The sequence below is a fragment of the Polypterus senegalus genome, chromosome 17 (assembly GCF_016835505.1).
Source record: "Polypterus senegalus isolate Bchr_013 chromosome 17, ASM1683550v1, whole genome shotgun sequence".
NCBI classification, from domain to species: domain Eukaryota; kingdom Metazoa; phylum Chordata; class Cladistia; order Polypteriformes; family Polypteridae; genus Polypterus; species Polypterus senegalus.
Genome location: NC_053170.1, coordinates 16,293,718 through 16,312,931, shown reverse-complemented (window position 1 = coordinate 16,312,931; position 19,214 = coordinate 16,293,718). Strand labels below are relative to the sequence as shown.

Sequence of the window (19,214 nt, the reverse complement as noted above, 5' to 3'; positions counted from 1 at the left end):
GACCTGTGTGTTATATAAAAGAGTCTCTACACATTAAGCAGATTACTATACAATACAGACTCATGCTGGCAGGTTGTCTCACTTCAATAACTGTCTGGATGCATGTCTGGTTACTTCTGATCGCCAAATTGTCCAGATAAAACTGTTTATGTGCACAAATTTCCTCACGTTTTTATCAGACGGTCTTCACTATCTCGTCTGTTGCTGCCAGTTTAATCTTGGGATATAAAAATACCTAGATGGATGAACACAAGCCAACATCTTGAGATGCACAGTGCTGCACAAACATACTCCCTTGGGATACAGAAATGTTGCTGACGTTTTAAAGATTGATCACAGTCTTTCTTTATGATGCCACAGTGTTAAACGCTTCCTTTAGCACAGATTCTCCATTCTACACCTGTTCTGAAGAGTTAGCTCTGAGCAAACTTGTGGAAGGCAAGGATGAGTCAAGCAGTATGGCCCCTTCACAGGGTTTCCTCCTTTTACCTTCACACCAGTTGCAAAAGGCACAGCATTCACATCACAAGTGATGAACCTGTGACATGTGGGATGTTTTGACCGCATACAACATACCACTCACACTGTGGTACTTAATATCCCACTCTGCACTTCCTTTTTTAATAGGAGAAAAACCCAAAAGAAAAAAAAAACAACTATTAGCAAACAGAAAAGCAAAGCGATACACTTCTCCTTCCAGTCAGTCCATTTAAATTAGAAGAGAAGAAAGCCGGCATTGAATTAAAAATGATCCAAGTAGTATATGATACAATCCAACAACATTTTCCCCACCACTCCGGGCAGATGTCTTAGGTGAGAGGTGATGTTACTGCTGTGGTTGTCCCACCAGTGCTGACAGTCATTTTACGCCCACGGCCTGTGGAAGGTGACAGCTGGCGGCAGTTCAAGGAGCCATTGAGCAGAGGCGGTGTGCTGTTAGTGGTGTTGTTTGGCGCTGGTGCAGAAACTGGAAGAGGAGGTGTACTGTGGTGGGGACTGGGTGATGTCCGGTGGAGCCCAGGGCTGGGCAGCGGAGAGGATGTGGATGGCATAGTAGCTGGGCTGTTTGCTTTGTCACTGACTGAATCACTCTCTGAGTTGGCACTGGTGTTCATGCCATCTGAGTTGGTGGCAGGCTGCCTGGAGAGTTTGATTCGCTTGCAAGTAGGCTGAACTCTGTACTTAAGTGGTAGTGGGCCATTCTGTGTACAAAAGGAAACAGAGTTAGAACCAGATATTAAAATGACTATTGGACTAACAAAATGATCATTTTACAATAACCCTTCCTTTAATCAGTCATGTGCTGCCTTAACATTTGAATCCATATCAGATGAGAAAACTAACTGATATTAGAGTTATATCCAGCTAGCTGATATACACAACATGCAGGATGATGGAAACCACATTTGCACTTCATTTTTTTGGTCTTAGTTATGTAGCTTCTTAACAATATCTTTGACACTATTGTCAAATTATTATATTCTGTTCTGGTATTGTGCTGCTAATGATGCGTGCCCCGGGCAATGGCTGCTGCCGAACTAAAGTTTATGTCAATAGATGCACTTTTGTCACATTGTATTCAAACTTTAAAGTAATCACTTGATGATGAACTGTTAAGGAAAGGGGGTGTAGAGGGCACAAATCATATTGACATCCTTTGTACAACATACAGTATGTGTGATTTCCATGGTCACTCTCATTATTTGCTGTGTCCAACACACTGCAGCCATTTTATGGAATAAAGTGGTAAGGATCAAGCTCAAACCATATGTGAAGAGATCCTATAATAATAGAAAGGGAATCTATCCAGACATTAACATGGACAAACTAAATGCCAGAGTAGAGTGCATGATTACTTCACTGATGTCTTTATCCAAGACGACTTCCAACATTTGAAAGATACAATTGGTTTAATTTCTTTTGGTTTTCCTGATGGAACACAAGCAGGTGAAGTGACCTGCTCATGGTCAGACAATGTCAGAAGAGGGATCTGAACCCACAGCCTCAGAGTTTGAAGTCCAAAGCCTTACTTATTACTGTGCCAGACCACCTGCCTATAATTCCATATCATATACCTCTTGGCTAATTTAGAGACTTAACAGTGAAAGCTAATCATTTCTGATAAACGCAGTGTGGCTAATGATGTGTTATTTGGCACCAGTGTTTCCATCCTAATAAAATGTCTTAAAAGAGCAGTGAGAATTATGTTCCCTTCTTTTTGAGGGTTGAATCATGAAAAAGTCAAAAGAGGGAAGCTTATGAGTAGAAAAGAGAAAGGAGGTAACATTTTCACAATCCTCCACAAATTGTTACGGAAATACTGCGACAATATAGCAAAAAAACAAGCAGGGGAATAAGAGAGACACAGTGAGATACCTCTGTTGTGGAAAAAAATCAGACTAAAGTTTTCACAGTAGATATTTAGTAATCCTTATCCTTCGTTTTATTTAATCATATGTTATACCCACACTTACACACAGCACTGTGGACAAGAACCAAAATGTACAGCAGGTGACATCTTTGTTCTCTGTGCTAAACAATTAGATCACTCTTTATTAATTGCCAAGTAAACGTGTCTAAACAGTTTCTCACTTAGCAATAAAAAGTTTTTCATCACACTTCTTCGGCACAACACTTACAACAGGTAAATTACATAAGCCAGCATTAAATAAACTACCTGACAAGTACAAGAATGTTACAAGAAAACTATTGGAGCAGTAAAAATGCAAGATAGGGAAAATAAAGAATTATGGAAAAGGTGCAAAGATTTTGTCAAACAAAGAGAGAGAACAAGACATCAACATCCGTACAAAGACTATGAAACTGTATGGGGAAAAAGTAGCACATAAGAAGCTAACAAACAAACAAACAAACAAAAAGATGTTGCATGGCAAACAGTAAAAGACGTATCACCAGCTTAGGTACAATTGTATAAAAAGAGACTGGTGAAAGAAATAAAAGGCTCAAGATAAGACTGTAGAGAGGAAGAAAATATAACACACTCACTTTGACAGTGTGAAACGGCAAGGAAAATAATGAAAGAGGCAGTTTAATAGTCAAAAGATAACCAAAAATAAGGTTTTACATAGAATAAAACCCTTGGGAAAAGCAACACCAGTGGAACAATAAATACCACAAAAGAAGAATTATGGAGGTCAAGAAATAAAACTGTCAGTACAAGAAGGTGGTACAGAAAAATGGAATCTTAGAGGATTGTGTGAATAAGGTAAAAGAATGTGTGCTTATGAAAAGGGAAGACAATTTTCAATGGTGGGAAAAGAAGAGAATTATAAATAAGGACATGTCAGACCGACGGTTAAATGAAGGAAAATAATTATGAAAATGGAAGAGGCTGAAGAATGTATTCCTTCAAATGAAAGAAACAGAAAATGTGGAGCGAAAGTGATGACACAGTAAATCCATGACCAAAGAGTAACTTTGCACATTATATACTGTGTAATGGTTCTTTTTTTAAGCAAAGGAAAAGAAGATGTAGGATTAAAATGGACAGAAGTCTCAAAGGTGTAGAAAAAAAAAGAAAATCTTGTGCCCAGGAAATTAATTCTTAGGGTACAAGTGGTTAAAGGAAGGACCTTTGATTGAATTTTAGTTGCTACATAGAAACTAAGAGTCTTTGTAGTGAGCAGTCAAGTATATGGTGAAGGTTATGCAGTCCAGAGACAATGTTATGAAAGTAACATTGACACATGGAATAAATTACCGTACATACTCGCGTTTAAGTTCTCCCGCAGGTAAGTCCGGGCTTGATTTTAACATCTAATTTCTGGTATTTTATAATGTTGGTCGTATAAGTCGAATGCGGGAAACTCACACTATTGGTACAAGAGATTATGATATGCTAACGCCCAACCGAGAGAGTAACCACGGAGCACACAGCCTCTTTTTCTATGCATTGTGCCTACGTGACCACACGGTAATACCCAAACTATTCCGAAGCGACGTTTGCACAGTTTTGTGTTTTTGTATTTCACACCATCATACACCTTTATCATAAGAGCATCCCTTATCTACAATGGAGCGTTCAATCAGAAGAAAATATGAAGCTGGTTTTAAATTAAATGTCATTGAAGTGGCAAAAGAAATTGTTAACTGTGCTGCTGCAACAAAATTCAATGTATCTGAGAAACTGGGGTGAGATTGCAGGAAGCAAGAAGATGTTAAAAAAAACAAACAAAAACTAAGTGTCGGATTTTTTAATGGGCGTATAAGTCGGGGTCTGTATTTATGAACGATTTTTCGGGTTTCAAGATCCAACTTACGCGAGTATGTAGGGAACTTACTAGTGTGGTGGTGGAAAGTATGACTTTAGAGATCTTCCGATCTCAGTTTGATGTTATTGTAGACAATGTAGGTGAATAGGATGGACAAGCTTGTTGGGGTAAGTGGTCTGCTCTCGTTTCAGTTATTCTAATGTTCTAAAGAGGAAATGAACCTGAAACTCCGAAAGGTTTTTCTACAGTGGCTGCTTACAAATGTGAACCCCAGAGTGAGGGTATCATTAAACGCCTACCATTAGGAGCTGCCGAGATAAAGGTTTCGTAGGTGAGTTTCAGCAAAGAGATGCTAGTAGGGAAACAGTTTATGTAGAGAAAGATCAGTAAGGAGAAAAAAAGTTTGACTGTGCTTTTGTGATGGACCACTGGAACACCTTCTCACCTTGAAGTAAACTGCCTCTGTACCGCCCCCACCCACAATGGCCTATTCCAAGGTCTGTATGTTAGCTTGATTATTTTTGTTCTTTTCTGGAACTAAAAACATGTCAGGGTCTGATTTTCTTTTTCACTGCAGGATCTTTTTTTGCCTTTTTTGAAGAATGCAATAAAAACAGGGTTGGGGGGCAGCACTTAAGTAGCAGTAACAAAGTGCCCTTAAGGGAAAGTTATACACAACAGAATCTCTTTTGAAGGGTTGAAAGGCTACTTCCTGCAACAATGTGGAAATACTTTTGTGAGGAAGCTAACAGGTTACAGAATTTATTTCTGGCGATAAAGGTGCACTTCTCGTCACACACTGGCATGCATCACCAGCTCTGGAGCCTTTGTGATCATGGTTCAAAACCACAGCACTGATAATTACAAAACCAAAATCAGTGCACTACAGCCTTGCATGTTCCAAACAGCTGTGTTTTCAGCCTGTACCAATTCAAATAGTGAGGAGCTGAAACAGATCTCTCATAGCAGACCATTCATGGTAATTCAGACTAGAAAATCCACAGTCCATGGAAAAGTACCTTATAGTAGGGGGACATCCCCATTGGTATTAACTGGCTGCACTTTTAAACTCCTTATTTTGTATTTATTAAAATAAAATCAAAAGAGAGTAAAACTGAGGGAATTCAGGAAAGGAAAGAATAATGTTTCCACAAAGTATTTAGGAGAAGGGTGCTTTGGGCCAGTTTGTCTGGAGGGAGTCTTCGTTAATTGGTCATGACGTACAGCATATAAACAAACTGTACCACATCTGCACAAGGCAGTATTGCTTTCATTCTGGTGCTTGCTGGACAGATGAATATTTAGTGGAGGAAGGTAGCGATTAATTCCCTTTACACACATGTGGTTCACATTAGACGCTTATAAGCTCTCTAAAACGAGTCTTTCAGAATGGACAGAGGCACCCATCCAAACTGAAAAGCTGCGATAATATTTTGCAGGAACAGCAGAACGTCTCAGGAGCTATTGTTTCGACTGGGATTTGTGCTCTCCGGCACGTTGCAGTTATAAAATGACACATGGTCCCTTTGCCAACCTTTGAAGCCTCACATAGCCCCAGTGAATTTATTTCTGTGATCACTAAGCTGCAGTTTTTACTACCTTGGAGTCTGATTGTGTCAGATCCCAATAGCCTCATAACAAGCCGCCCTGTCACTTTTTTTGCGCTAATGAGCCATACCAGGCTGTATTTTGTTCCTCACTGTCCTCACAAAGTGGCAACAAACAAGTGAGGATCATGTGGGGATTATGAAATAAAGTAGGAGAGCAGAGAAAATTGATATTCTGTTGTCTGCTGTCTTTTTATTTTATATTATTCACATAGCGTACATTAGAAATCTGTACTAAAACAAAAAACATTGTTTGCAGCATTTTCTTACTTTTCCCCAAGCCCTACTAGTTTCAATATTTCTTGAAATGTATCTTTGCGATTATCTGAAGGAGGAAATGGAGCAGTTCATAGATTTTTTGACAAATGACTTTAACACTTAAAAAGATAGGAGTTTCCATTTAAAAAAAAAAAAAAGAGTAGAAGTCCATACAAGATTTGAAAATACATAGCAATCAACTGGTACAAAAAAATACTAAAAGTATATGGTGGATATACAAATAATTAGGCACTGTCACATTTCATATTTTGTTTTATGATGTATTTACTTACTTTGATTTTTTTTGTACCACTCATTAGAGCATAAACTTTGATAATGTCAAATTGAAAGGGAAATTTTACATCAAATCATTATAAATATTAAAAAAACAGTAATATAATTAAATGCAATGATCAGAAAATAAAGTAAATGACTACATACAGTATCTCTGATCCTGCCATGAGTCAATAGCTGAGACAAGTGCCTTTCTTATAAATTACAGTCATGACACAAAGATAAACGTAAATCTGGACCCTGAAATGTTTGGCTATTCTTACTTTCAAAAGTTGCTTAAGCCAAATGTGGAAAGTTGGTGAAATGATGCTCCAGCCATGCCTAATGGTACAAATGGTGTTTTCATAATAAAGCACAGTGTTATTGTTTTCTCAACAGATCCATCCATACATCCATCCATTATCCAATCCGCTAAAACTTAACACAGGGTTACGGAGGTCTGCTGGAGCCAATCCCAGCCAACACAGGGCACAAGGCAGGAACAAATCCTGGGCAGGGTGCCAGCCCACCTTCTCAACAGATCACAAATTTGTATTCAACACAGAATCAAGAGTCTCCCGCATGTCTTCTTGTAGTGTAACCCATTTCATATGAATTTTGTTTTGGAAAAGGTCCAGTTTTAAAAAAGCATCTGAACACTTTGTAGTAAAACATGTACAGTTTGTATATTGAGCGTAAGCCCCTTGCTGTCCTTACTGACAAATCCTTGAGTTGCCCATATGTCCAGTTTCAGAGTACTTCCTTTTCTATAAAGACTTACAGTGGAGCTAGATTTTCTCTGTTTCATTTTTCATGAGTTGTGCTGAGCATTTCTATTGTGTCAGATATGCATTGAGTCGTCATGATGTTGTATTTTTTGGATTTTAGAGACACAGGTGCTTACACTGAGCCTCACTGCACACAGGTTGACTTTGATCATTATAAGCTTCTATAGATAAATGGATGACTTTGATCATTGTAAGCTTCTATAGATTAATGGATGTTTATCAGCTCATCAGGTGTCAGGACATTTTGCTTTTCATTAAGTTTCCAATTAAATATATTTAATACAAATTCCATGATGTAAAATATACAAAAAGGCCAAGGGGGTACTGTTTATATTGACTTTATGTGTTTAAAAGTTTACCAATGGGTACAGAGTTCTGATTCGCCCTGTGTGATATCTGATTCAGTCATAGATTTCATTTAACCACACTACTGCAGGCAAGGGTGCAGTAAATATATTCTGCCAATCTAAACCATCTACAGAGGATACACACACACACACACACGTACACACGTACACACACGGCATCAACTGAAGATCAGCACTGCAGATTAAGAGACAAACTGTAGAAATGAGAGGCATCGCTGTTATGTTTGGGATTTTACACTCAAGATATTAACTTCTGTCACTTATGTCACGTAATGGCTATGCATGGATTAAATACATTTGTATTTATTTGTCAGGTGATTTTAACCACAGTGACTTTCAAATCACAAGTGTAAGGTACAGTTGTTCTCTGTATTTCTAAATTGTGAGCATTGGCCTCTTATGCTAATTGTCCAGATTCACACAATGAAGTTCTGGTGGGGATTGAACTTGAAATCTTGTGCATTAAAAGCCAATACCTTGGCTATTCAAAAGTAAACATATTAGTTTATTTAACACCAACTGGGAAATTAGTTAGTTGGACAACACTACAAAACAAACATGAACACCATCCCAAGTTACTTAGAGGTATATACAATTGTTTATATCTTTCTTTTGATGGAGCACTGGTAATTTAAGTGAATACCTTATTATTTACATTGTGAGTGATTTGTGGGGACATAATCTTTGAGCTTGTGTAAAGCCAGTGCAACACTTTAGCTACTAGACCTGACCTAAAAACAAATACAGTGATGTCAGAATATATAGGGCAGCAATCTGCACACACAGCATACATTTTTTGTGGCAAACTCTGTTTCACTGGCAGCAAAAATGCTTAAAAAATCATTATGTATTTTTCACTATATCTACCAGATTAGTTGGCAAAAACAAATCTACATTCTGAACTCAGAAATGATAAAAAGAAAAACAGATTACCCTTGGTAGCGCAAGAATAATTAATTGTTTTGTTGTGGTACAAAATGTCATTTTTAATGTCCAATTTGGGCCAGCACACATTGACTTTCCGCCAATTAGAGATTTATCCCCTCTGTTTCTGTTGTTTTTGTGTCAATCCACACTTCTCATCAATTACTCATTCAACTTTTCCTTAATATGTTCACTCTTTTTTTGTTTCCAACTCAGCATTTTTTTTTTTACTCCATCACACATTTTTATGTGGATATCAATATTGTATCACATATGGCAGCAGGAAAGAGCTCTTTTAAAATATATAGTCTGTTGCATGTCAGTGTTTAAAATGTCAGAATTTAAAATGTTCATAGCCATTGCATGATGGATGCTTTTCCAAGCTGTAAAACAGACAGTTCACTTTTGCAATGCTGTTGCAATTGCAGGCCACAGCTGTTCAGGGGATGGAGATACCTGCAGGGTGTTTGACGGGACACCACAATAAGGCATGTCATGGGTCCCATTCTTTCTTTATCTTGTGGTCATCTATTGGCTGATAAAAGTACATCTGCCATCTTTTTGTGTACTTGGTTTTCAGTGGGTATGGTATTTTGGTATGCTTGATGGTCATTTCTGAGCCAGGGGCAGTATCGTTGGGAGATATATGGGTGGCACAGCTCATGAGCTCCAGTTCTTCTTATGGTTGTCTTCCTCCAGCATCATGCCTGCCTTCTTTGTTTAGATCTACTGTTTTAAAAATTTCAAAACTACTTGGCACTGAACTCTTTTTTTATACCCATCCATCCATTATCCATCCCGCTATATCCTAACTACAGGGTCACGGGTGTCTGCTGGATCTAATCCCAGCCACCACGGGGTGCAATGCAGGAAACAAGTCCTGGGCAGGGTGCCAACCCACCGCAGGACACACACAAACACACCAAGCACACACTAGTGACAATTTAGAATCGCCAATCCACCTAACCTGCATGTCTTTGGATTGTGGGAGGAAACCCACGCAGACACGGGGAGAACATGAAAACTCCACACAGGGAGGACCCGGGAAGCGAACCCAGGTCTCCTTACTGTGAGGCAGCAGCACTACCACTGTGCCACCGTGCCACCCTTTTTATACCCATGTATACTCTAAATGCTTCCAGGTGAAATGCAGACATACCAAATTACTTTTATACATCGTGTCAGAGCCAATCTTAGAAAGTTAATGTTAATAATAAAAACATATATTATAAATATACTGCATATATATTCATTTAAATAGAATGAAAGTTTCAAAGGTGCAGAAGCAGGTAGTTTTCTGACCATACATCATAGTGTGCTGTTTGTGATAACACAAATACATGTGCCTTAAACAGAAATATCATACAAAAGAAGTGTGTGTATTATCATTTTTTCCTTCATTTTTGTGTGAACTGTTTGCCTTGAATCTCACTAAAATGTTTAAAGACAAAAAGACACTTGGACTATGGAATTGTTTTGCACATGCACCATACTCAATCCTCAAACCTTTCCAGTAGATGCATTTTGGAACTATTTAAAATACAATTGACAAATATAGCAATATATAGAAAATAACACTCACAAGTGCTCATTGAAGAAATAAATATACTGTTTATATGTATGTCCACTCAACCATTTACAGAATCAGTTTTTTTACTTTGTGGGTGAAATGGAGCTGGAGCTCATTCTGACACTATCAAGCACAGACAGGAATTAACTGTGTACATCGCACCAGAACATCACATTATACACCCAGGAGAACACAAACTCACTAACACGGGGCCAGTTTAGAATACACATCTTTGTAATAGGCAATGATAGGGCTGTGAATTTGGTACGCAAAACTTTCAACACAGACTCTGATTCTGACTTCTCAATTTATAGCACCCCTGTGTCTGTCTCCTTAATTTATGGCACCACTGACTACGTCTCCAATTCTGACTCCTCACTTTGTAATTAGACTAATATATTTATTATGTTGATTGACAGAAAAAAACATAGAACATACAAGGCATTTCATCAGGGTACTTTTTAGTACTCTAACCTGTTAAAATTTGGGTTTAAAGTTTGTAGTGATGCCGCTGTGGCTTTTTTACATTACTTATCAAATACAGTAATAGTTATAAAATTAAGAAGAGGCTACATTTTTACCAAAACGCTATTAGAAAAAAATAGTTTAATTGATTTAATATAAATGAAATTGAAAATTTTAACACATTACATATTACAATTTACATTTACCATATATACTCACGAATAAGTCGGTCTTGAAACCCGAAAAATCGATCATAAAATCAGTCCCCGACTTATACGCCTGTTCAAAAATACAACACTTAAATTTTTTTTACATCTACTTGTTTCCTCCAATCTCGCATCAGTTTCTCAGACACATCAAATTTTGTTGCTGCAACGCAGTTACCAATTTCTTTTGCCACTTCAATGACTTATAATTTAAAACCAGCTTCATAATTTCTTCTGATCGAATGCTCTATTGTACATAAGGGATGCTCTTATGATAAAGGTGCATAAGAGTGTGAGATACAAAAAACACAAAACAGTGTAAACATCGATTTGGAATAGTTTGGGTATTACCGTGTGGTCACGTAGGCAGTGTGCTCCGTGGTTACTCTCTCAGGTGGGTGTTAGCATATCATAATCTCTTGCACCAATAACGTGAGTTTTCTGCATTCAACTTATATGACCAATATTATAAAATACTGGAAATTATACGGTAAAATCAAGACCCGACTTATCTACGGGAGAACTTAAATGCGAGTATATACGGTAGTCGGAGTTGGTACATTTTAACCAACTTAGAATCCCGTACCCCAATAATTGCTTCCGATTCAGACTCCGAATCCATAACATTCGATTGTGACCAGTCTACATGAGACAACATATATTAATTAATTCAGAGGTCACCACTCTTACACAACATTGACTTGGAGTGAGTTTATTTTGGCTTTTTTGATGCTGATCAACATAAATAGACTTATAACTGTCAAAGTCAAAACAGATCTCTGCAAAGTGGTCTAAATTATTTACATCTGGAAAAGTCAAAAATAATTTATAGCATAAATATTCCCCCAGTTTAATATGACACATCTACATCACTCTGGTGGGCTGGCACCTTGCCCGGGATTTGTTCCTGCCTTGCACCCTGTGCTGGCTGGGATTGGCTCCAACAGACCCCCGTGACCCTGTGTTAAGATATAGCGGGTTGGAAAATGACTGACTGACTGACATCTACATCATCACTGACGAAGCCAATTGGTTTTAGAAGTCACATAATTAGTTCAATGGTGTTTTTCAGTAGCAAAGGGGTTTTGATTGATTATAGTATAAATGCACCTGTATGTGGAAGGGCCAACTTGTGGCATGGCAAGACACCTATGATAAGCATGAATGAGTAACAAGTTACAGTGGATAACTTTGGAGAGAGACTGTGCATACAACATCTGCTTTACCAGTCACAGCTTTATGAAAGAATGGCAAAGAGAAAGCCACTGCTTTAAAAAAAAAACACACATGATATCTTGGCTAGAGTTTGTTAGAAGGCGCACTGGGGACTTTGAAGTCGGCTAGAAGAAATTTCTATGGTCTGATGAGCGAGACAACAACCTCAACATAAAATGAAAGCTACAGTAGGAATGGCGTAAAAACAACAATGTTAATGGAGCGACAAAATCAGTGTCCAGATCTCAAGCCAACTGAAAATTTGTGCTTGGCCTTTAAAAAGACTATTCACTCGTGATCTCCATGACGCATGACAGAGCTTGAGCAGTTTTTCAAAGAAGAATGAGGGGAAAATGGCAGTGTCCAGATGTACAAGGCCCATGCATGCACACAGACCAAGGCTATCATGGATACCAAAAGTCATTCAGTCATTTTCCAACCCGCTATATCCTAACTACAGGGTCATGGGGATCTGATGGAGCCAATCCCAGCCAACACAGGGCGCAAGGCAGGAACAAATCCCGGGCAGGGCACCAACCCACCGCAGGACGCACACATACACACACCCACAACAAGCACACACTAGAGACAATTTAGAATTGCCAATACACCTAACCTTCATGTCTTTGAACTGTGGGAGGAAACCGGAGCACCCGGAGGAAACCCACGCAGACATAGGGAGAACATGCAAACTCCACACAGGGAGGACCCGTTACCAAAAGTGCATCTACTAAATAATGAGATTAATTATTTTGTGTTTTTAAATTCATAATTAATTTAGCCCATTTTGCCGAGATCTGCTTCACAGAGACAAAGAGTCCTTTTCTGTTTTCTGTTCAGCCAAACATTACTGCGATTCAGTGTTTTATAATAATTCATTCCTTTTATAGGCACTGTATGTATATATAATAATAAATAAATATAATGTATATAGTACATACATACATATATACACACATACACACACTATATATATTACATTAGATGTTTTAAAAAACAGTCTTGATTTAGTGTCTTACTGGTGCTCAGAAAATTGGGAAGTATTGAGATGGACAACCCCTGCGTTTTCCTTAGTTCTTTTGCCACACTGCCTTACTCTTCTTCCTCACAGGATGGAATGGTTGAAGGAGATAACTAGAGGTCCTTACTCTACAATTCTGCTTAATTGCTCTTATGGAAGCCTTCAGTTTATTGCTCCCAAGTTCTTTTTCTTGTATGTGCTTTACAGGTTATTAACTGTTGTTTTTTTTTTTTGGTGGGGGACATTTCCTTCATTAATGTTTTTCATAGTCAGAGAGGCGAGATTGTGTTGTTTTGGACATGTGCAGAGGAGCGATGCTGGGTATATTGGGAAAAGGATGTTAATGATAGAGTTGCCAGGTAAGAGGAAAAGAGGAAGGCCTAAGAGAAGGTTTATGGATGTGCTGAGAGAGAACATGCAGGTAGTGGGTGTAACAGAGCAAGATGATGAGGACAGGAAGATATGGAAGAAGATGATCCACTGTGGCAACCCCTAACAGGAACAGCCAAAAGAAGTAGGCTTCATTAATGTTTTTAATACTAGAGCCTGATTTGTTTGTCACACCTTTTTGTGTTTTGACCTGCCTCTTGGGTTTCAGACAAAACTTTTCTTTATTCTTTACTGTGGTTTCTGTCCCATCTGCTCATCCAGGCCTGTAACCCCAGTCTTATTTCAGACTCACTTTACAGGATTGGTGCCCCATGTTGTAGTCCTCTTTTCTGGCTTTTTCAGCAGGGAAGATAGTGCCCGAAGGTACACAATGTGCCTGGAAATACCACTTATTTTCCAATTGCTTTGAGATATTGTGCATTTTGTTCTTGCCCTGCCACTGTACAACATTAAAATAAAATAACTAATTGATCTAGGAGGTCTGAAAATGAGCCATCCAAGTGTCAGTTTCTTTCATCTCAGCAAGTCCTGACAATGTGCCAGTTTAGAGTCTAATCTTGCCAGATCTCAGTAGCTTCCACTTTTAACCTCATTAGATCTAACGATATCTTCCAACTGGCTGGAAAGTGAATTACTTTATGTTATATATTTTATACTGGCTATTATTCCTGCAAGAATTCATCACAATTGTTTTCACTTAAGATGTGTCTGTCCATAGATTTTCACAACCAGCTGGATACCCTTCAAAAAGATGGCTTGAGTGGATGTACTAAATACGTCCATCTGCCTCGTCAACAAAATATTCTGCCAGTTCTTTATCTAAAATGTCATCCAGTTTTCCATGGTGATACTAAATTAATCTGAATCCCAGTTTAATTACTAATTTGGAGTGATTCACCAAACATTCAGTCAACCATGGTATAAGTGTAGAAGAATTTTCATACAAGATTAACATACCCGTCTCCAAGTGTAGATGTAGGCAATGTCCATTAGTGTGTAGTAGTCTTTCAATGGCTCATCTTCATACAAGACCTCAATCTGGAAGAAGGGAGGTAAAGTGCATACAGAGATATTCAGTTAAAACCTTATTTGAGTAAAAAGTGACATTGTATGCTGAAAATTGGTTAATGGATATCATGGATAAAAATTGAATATCTCCTGCAAGCTCAAAAATTTGACACTGTTAAAAAAATATCAGAATTTCTTGCATCCCTTTTTTATGCCCTGGTAGAACAGTAATAACACGGTACAAGACCGGTACTGAAATAAAAGATACTCACTCTGTAAGTGCTAGGAATATCCATCTTACTACGAAGGAACTTTGCAAGGTGCATTACTGTCATAGCAGCTGGACATCGAAGAAACCGTTTGCTATTCACCTGACAAGATGGACACACAAAAGTTAGTAAAGTGTGTGGAACTGTGAGAATGTAGACTAGTCTCGCCTTGAGACCCAAAATCAATTTAAAATCATGGTTTAAATTTCACTTATTGAAAGAACATTTTAATGAAATCTTATTTTCCATTTTCCAAGAAAAAAAAAATCAAGTTATTTTGACATGGCAAGAATCTTTGCATTTTACAGATATTGTCCAGGGTCAAAAAACTTTAAATATGATCTTACCCTTTCTTTTTCCGTCTCATTTATTTCTGCTGCTGATTTCTTTTCATTTCTGAGAATAAAATAAAAAATTCTACTAAAGCTTGGGTGTTATTTTTTTCTGAATTCCAATCACAGAAAAGCACCATGATTCCAATTTTGATAGAATGCTTATTAGAAACCAGTTACCTGCTTGTATATGCTGATGTCTTTATGCCAATTACATGATGATAAAATAAGAGATTAAACATTACTGTTTAAATTGTCTGTAAACATGGACAAATCTATTAATTGTCAGGACCCAGAGTTTCAAGTACAGGATCTTACAGAGACATAGCCTAACCAACACATATCACCACCACCACCACCACCAATATAGCTAATTAATGACAGACCTTACATTTATTTATTTTATTACCCAAGGAATATGGGAAAGACTGATAGTACCCTGAGAAACTCAAGTATAATATTGAAACTTCACACACATACGATGTGTGAAGTACAAGTCAAGGAAGGTTATACTTAAGTTATATAACTCACTACTGAAGCATCATCTGAGGTACTGTGTGCAGTTTTGGTCTCCATATTACAAAAAAGAAGACAAAGTATGACCAGAGAAGGTCCAGAGACGAGCAACTAAGCTGATTCCCCGTACTGAGAGGTATGAGGTATGAGCTATGAGAAGAGATTGATGGATTTGAATCATTTCCGTTTAGGCAAACAGAGATTAAGATGTGACATGATTGAAGTGTTTACACTTATAAAAGGAATTAGTACAGTTGCTTTAAATTAATTCTTCAACAAGAACACAGGGACATGGAAAGTTGTTAAGGGCAGATTTTGCCCACATGTTAGAAAGTTTTTCTTCAAAAAGAGAACCATAGACACATGGAATACATTTCCAAGTAGTGTGGTGTAGAAGAGGACCTTCGGGACCTTTAAATCTCGACTCAAGGTTACTTTGCTGAATCTAGGTGAACAGGATGGATGAGCTTATTGGGCTAAATGGCCAGCTCTCGTTACAATTGTTCAAATGTTCTAACCGCCCCTAACGTCAACCACTGGTCCCTAGAGCTGTGAGGTAGCACTACACTAGACAGTTGTATCAACACTGTCTTTTCACAATCAGAAATGAACAGCATATCAATCACATCCTTTAAGGATTTTATGTGTGGGAAGATTGCATTTTCTATTATTTATTGTTTTCAATTCTTTGCCAATAAAGAGCAACTCACAGAAACACACTACACCACCATCTGCAGACTTTTTGATTAGGAGAAAATGATATAGCAAATCCATCATTAATCCACGCAACTAAAGCCATGTAATTTATATGTGCTGCAGCTTTTCATGGCTTTCTTCATAGATTTCAGTGAAGGGACTTGCATGTCCCAAAGAATCCACAGAGCTATGTTGACTGGAGTTTTGTACTTCTGGTAGGTTAACTTTGGCTAGGAAATGGGGCCAGACAAAGAGCAGCTCAAAAATACAATCAAATAATTCAATACTTCAATTAAAAACAAAAGTAATACTGTCCAAAATAGAGATATCAGCACCCATAGCTGGGCTGATGTTGCCCAATGAGCAGTTCTAGTTAATTTTGATGCCTACATACTATTTAGTCTCAACCTGAAGAAGTTGCCTGGAACTATTGTTTAGGTTTACAGACCACAAGGCGAGGTTTAGATGTCAGGTGAAAAGAATGGATGGGGTCACTCCAGAGAGATGTTATTTTCCAAACTCTTGTCACTTTATCAACATGTGACATTTATTAAACTGGAGACAGAGGCTGAGCTGGAGCTGTGCATCAACATTTGGGAAGTTATCTTGTTATATGAAATGGGCCACATGAAGCTTGCAGAAGAAAAACGTACCTGAGCTTCAGAGTGTAAGATGTGAAACATCATTACCCAGCACTGAGGCAGCCATCACTTGTGATAAAAGTTGTAACATACCAACCAGATATAATTGGACTGACATTCATGGACTGTATTAAATCTGGAACTAGATTTCTTGATCTGGGATGACTTTGCTTCTACTCTGAAGTTGCACTGCGGTAGTGTAGAGGGATGATCACAAGCACCCAGCTGGATGCCATGTACTCAGAGTTTGTGATGTTGAATGACAGGGATGCCTCAAGGCAAGTTCGAGTTACCCAGAGGAAATCTTTGACAGTTGCAGAGATGTTTGTTCTTAAAAGTATTTGACCTTCTTAGAAATGATGAGAAATTTGCTCTAAAAGGTAATATCCAATAAATTTGTGGTCCTCCTCCACAGTCATATTATATATATTTTATCATCTGATGAAGACTACACAAAAGAAATACTGAGTCCCCGCATGGGCATAATCTTCACATTTTCTGCTCTTGGGATGCATACTGACTCGCTTTTCACTAACTCCAGTCAGTAAGATTCAAATCATTTAAGTTAATATTAATGGTAAATGTATCATAGTTTTTACTTAGTTTGAACATGAATATAAATAATGTAGCTTTAGCAAAGATGATGAAAGATTCCTTTCCATCCCTATACGTTAAAGATAATGGAATGTTCTTAATGTTAGCTCTGTGTAAAAACAGTATATAGCTCTTAGATTGAAGTTGGACACACTGTTACATGCAGTGTGAATTGACTCTGATGGTGGTGGCTGCAAGAACTGCAGCTAACAGGTGCTTAGTGTGTGTCATAAAGACAACTTTAGCTCTCACTGGTGGACAATGTGACATTAGGAGAAGATGGTGGCCAAAGCACAGGTCATGGTGTGGGATGAGTTTCATGATGCCATGGAATATGCATCAGAATTTTCAAAAGGCTCCTGTAAAGTTGTTTGATGTGCCAGGAATAATGATGAGAAGTAAAAGATAATATGCACTCCTGTCAGTCAGAGTGGGAAACACTGAACAACTGAGGTCAGCTTGGGAAATGAATTGATTAATACTGTATATGTAACTTGTAAAGCCAGGATACAAGTCCCCTTCAGAAAATGTCATTTCAAAGCAGTCTGGTGGGGGGAGCTAGGTACCTCTCTGTGCATGAGATCCCCATGGAGGTTGAGAAGCACCACAGTGATTAGGTTGCAGTGTTAGAGGGGCACTAGTTGGCAGTACTGAGGATGGTAGATATTACTGGGTGTCTTCTGAATAGACAATATGAGAGCGGTGGTCACAGTTTTCAAAATGGGGACCCAAAGCTGTGCTCTGACTAGGAGAATTCTCACTCCTTAGCCTTTCTGGAAAAGCCTTCTGCCATGGAATCTATGGAGGTTTGTTTTCTTCAGTATCCAGCCACCTGTTATAAATAACTGTTGTATAGTTTTTTGATTTTTCTAACTTCCTTTTGTAACTTTTTCCGGCCTTTTTTTATTGTAAAACACTATTGCATGTATGAAAATGTGCTACAGAAATAATTTTTTTTTTATCTTTGCATGACTATTGGAGGAGTGATGGGAGTTTACCAGTTCTAACTGCATGTCTTTTGTGGATATGTAGAGAAATTATTAGAACATTCTTTGGGAGGTGTCGCAACATTCTCAAGTTATGGAGTCAGAGTTACATATGATTTTGTCCCCTGTAATTACACCCACATCAAGATTATTTGTATCAAGTTAGATGTTTCCACCAAAGGTGACTAACTCACCCACCAACCCAAACCCAACTTCGTTATTGTAATTTTCATGAACTGAACATTAAGTCACAAACCAGGATGAAGTCTATGCAGTTTGGACACCCGAGGTTGCCACTCTGCATCTCCTCTGTTTGTCAGCGACATGATCCTGATGATAAAGTTGACTGTGGACTGGAATGGAATGCAATTAAGTAGAGTCAACAACATCAATTCTGAAGTCATGGCTCTGTCCTGGAAAAAGTGGCTTCTTCTGCTATTGTATGCCATTTTTCTTTTTGTATGTATTTTAAACTTAATTTTGTTTCATTCTGCTATTTTTATTTCTGCTGGGCATTGCACACTGATGATGTCCTCTGGTTTTCAGTTACTGCATGTGCAACAAGCAACACACATAATAGTATGTCATGTCACAGTGGCCATTTTGCATTAAAGCACTAAAGCCTATTGTGGTTCAATTGTGTGAACTTTTACCCACAGGAAATGCACATCGGCAGCATTTCAGGGAAGAACTATTTGGAGACAGCAATATAATTGGTGCAGAACTGGTTTAGGTCTCCGAGCTTGACTTGATTTTCGCAATTTAGTTAGTCAGATCTTTATGGAAAATCAGCCTTTGCATGTTGAAAAGGGCTAAGAGTGGATTTAGTGATGTCAGTCAACAATAATATGTGTA

General features: G+C 38.1%; 1 protein-coding gene across 4 annotated transcripts in view; it reads right to left on the bottom strand.

The window, feature by feature from the left end:
* Positions 1-231: 231 nt before the first annotated feature.
* The window catches only part of LOC120517979 (polycomb group RING finger protein 2-like), a 53,258-nt gene continuing 34,275 nt past the window's right edge, over positions 232-19,214 (bottom strand). For all 4 annotated transcript variants that reach the window (XM_039740522.1, XM_039740524.1, XM_039740520.1 and 1 more), the window contains 4 exons: positions 14,942-14,990; positions 14,598-14,696; positions 14,275-14,355; positions 232-1,202 (listed from right to left, as the gene is read on the bottom strand). In XM_039740522.1, the coding sequence (XP_039596456.1) occupies positions 810-1,202; positions 14,275-14,355; positions 14,598-14,696; positions 14,942-14,990 (622 nt within the window). In that variant the 3' untranslated portion in view covers positions 232-809. The remainder of the gene's footprint in view (positions 1,203-14,274; positions 14,356-14,597; positions 14,697-14,941; positions 14,991-19,214) is intronic.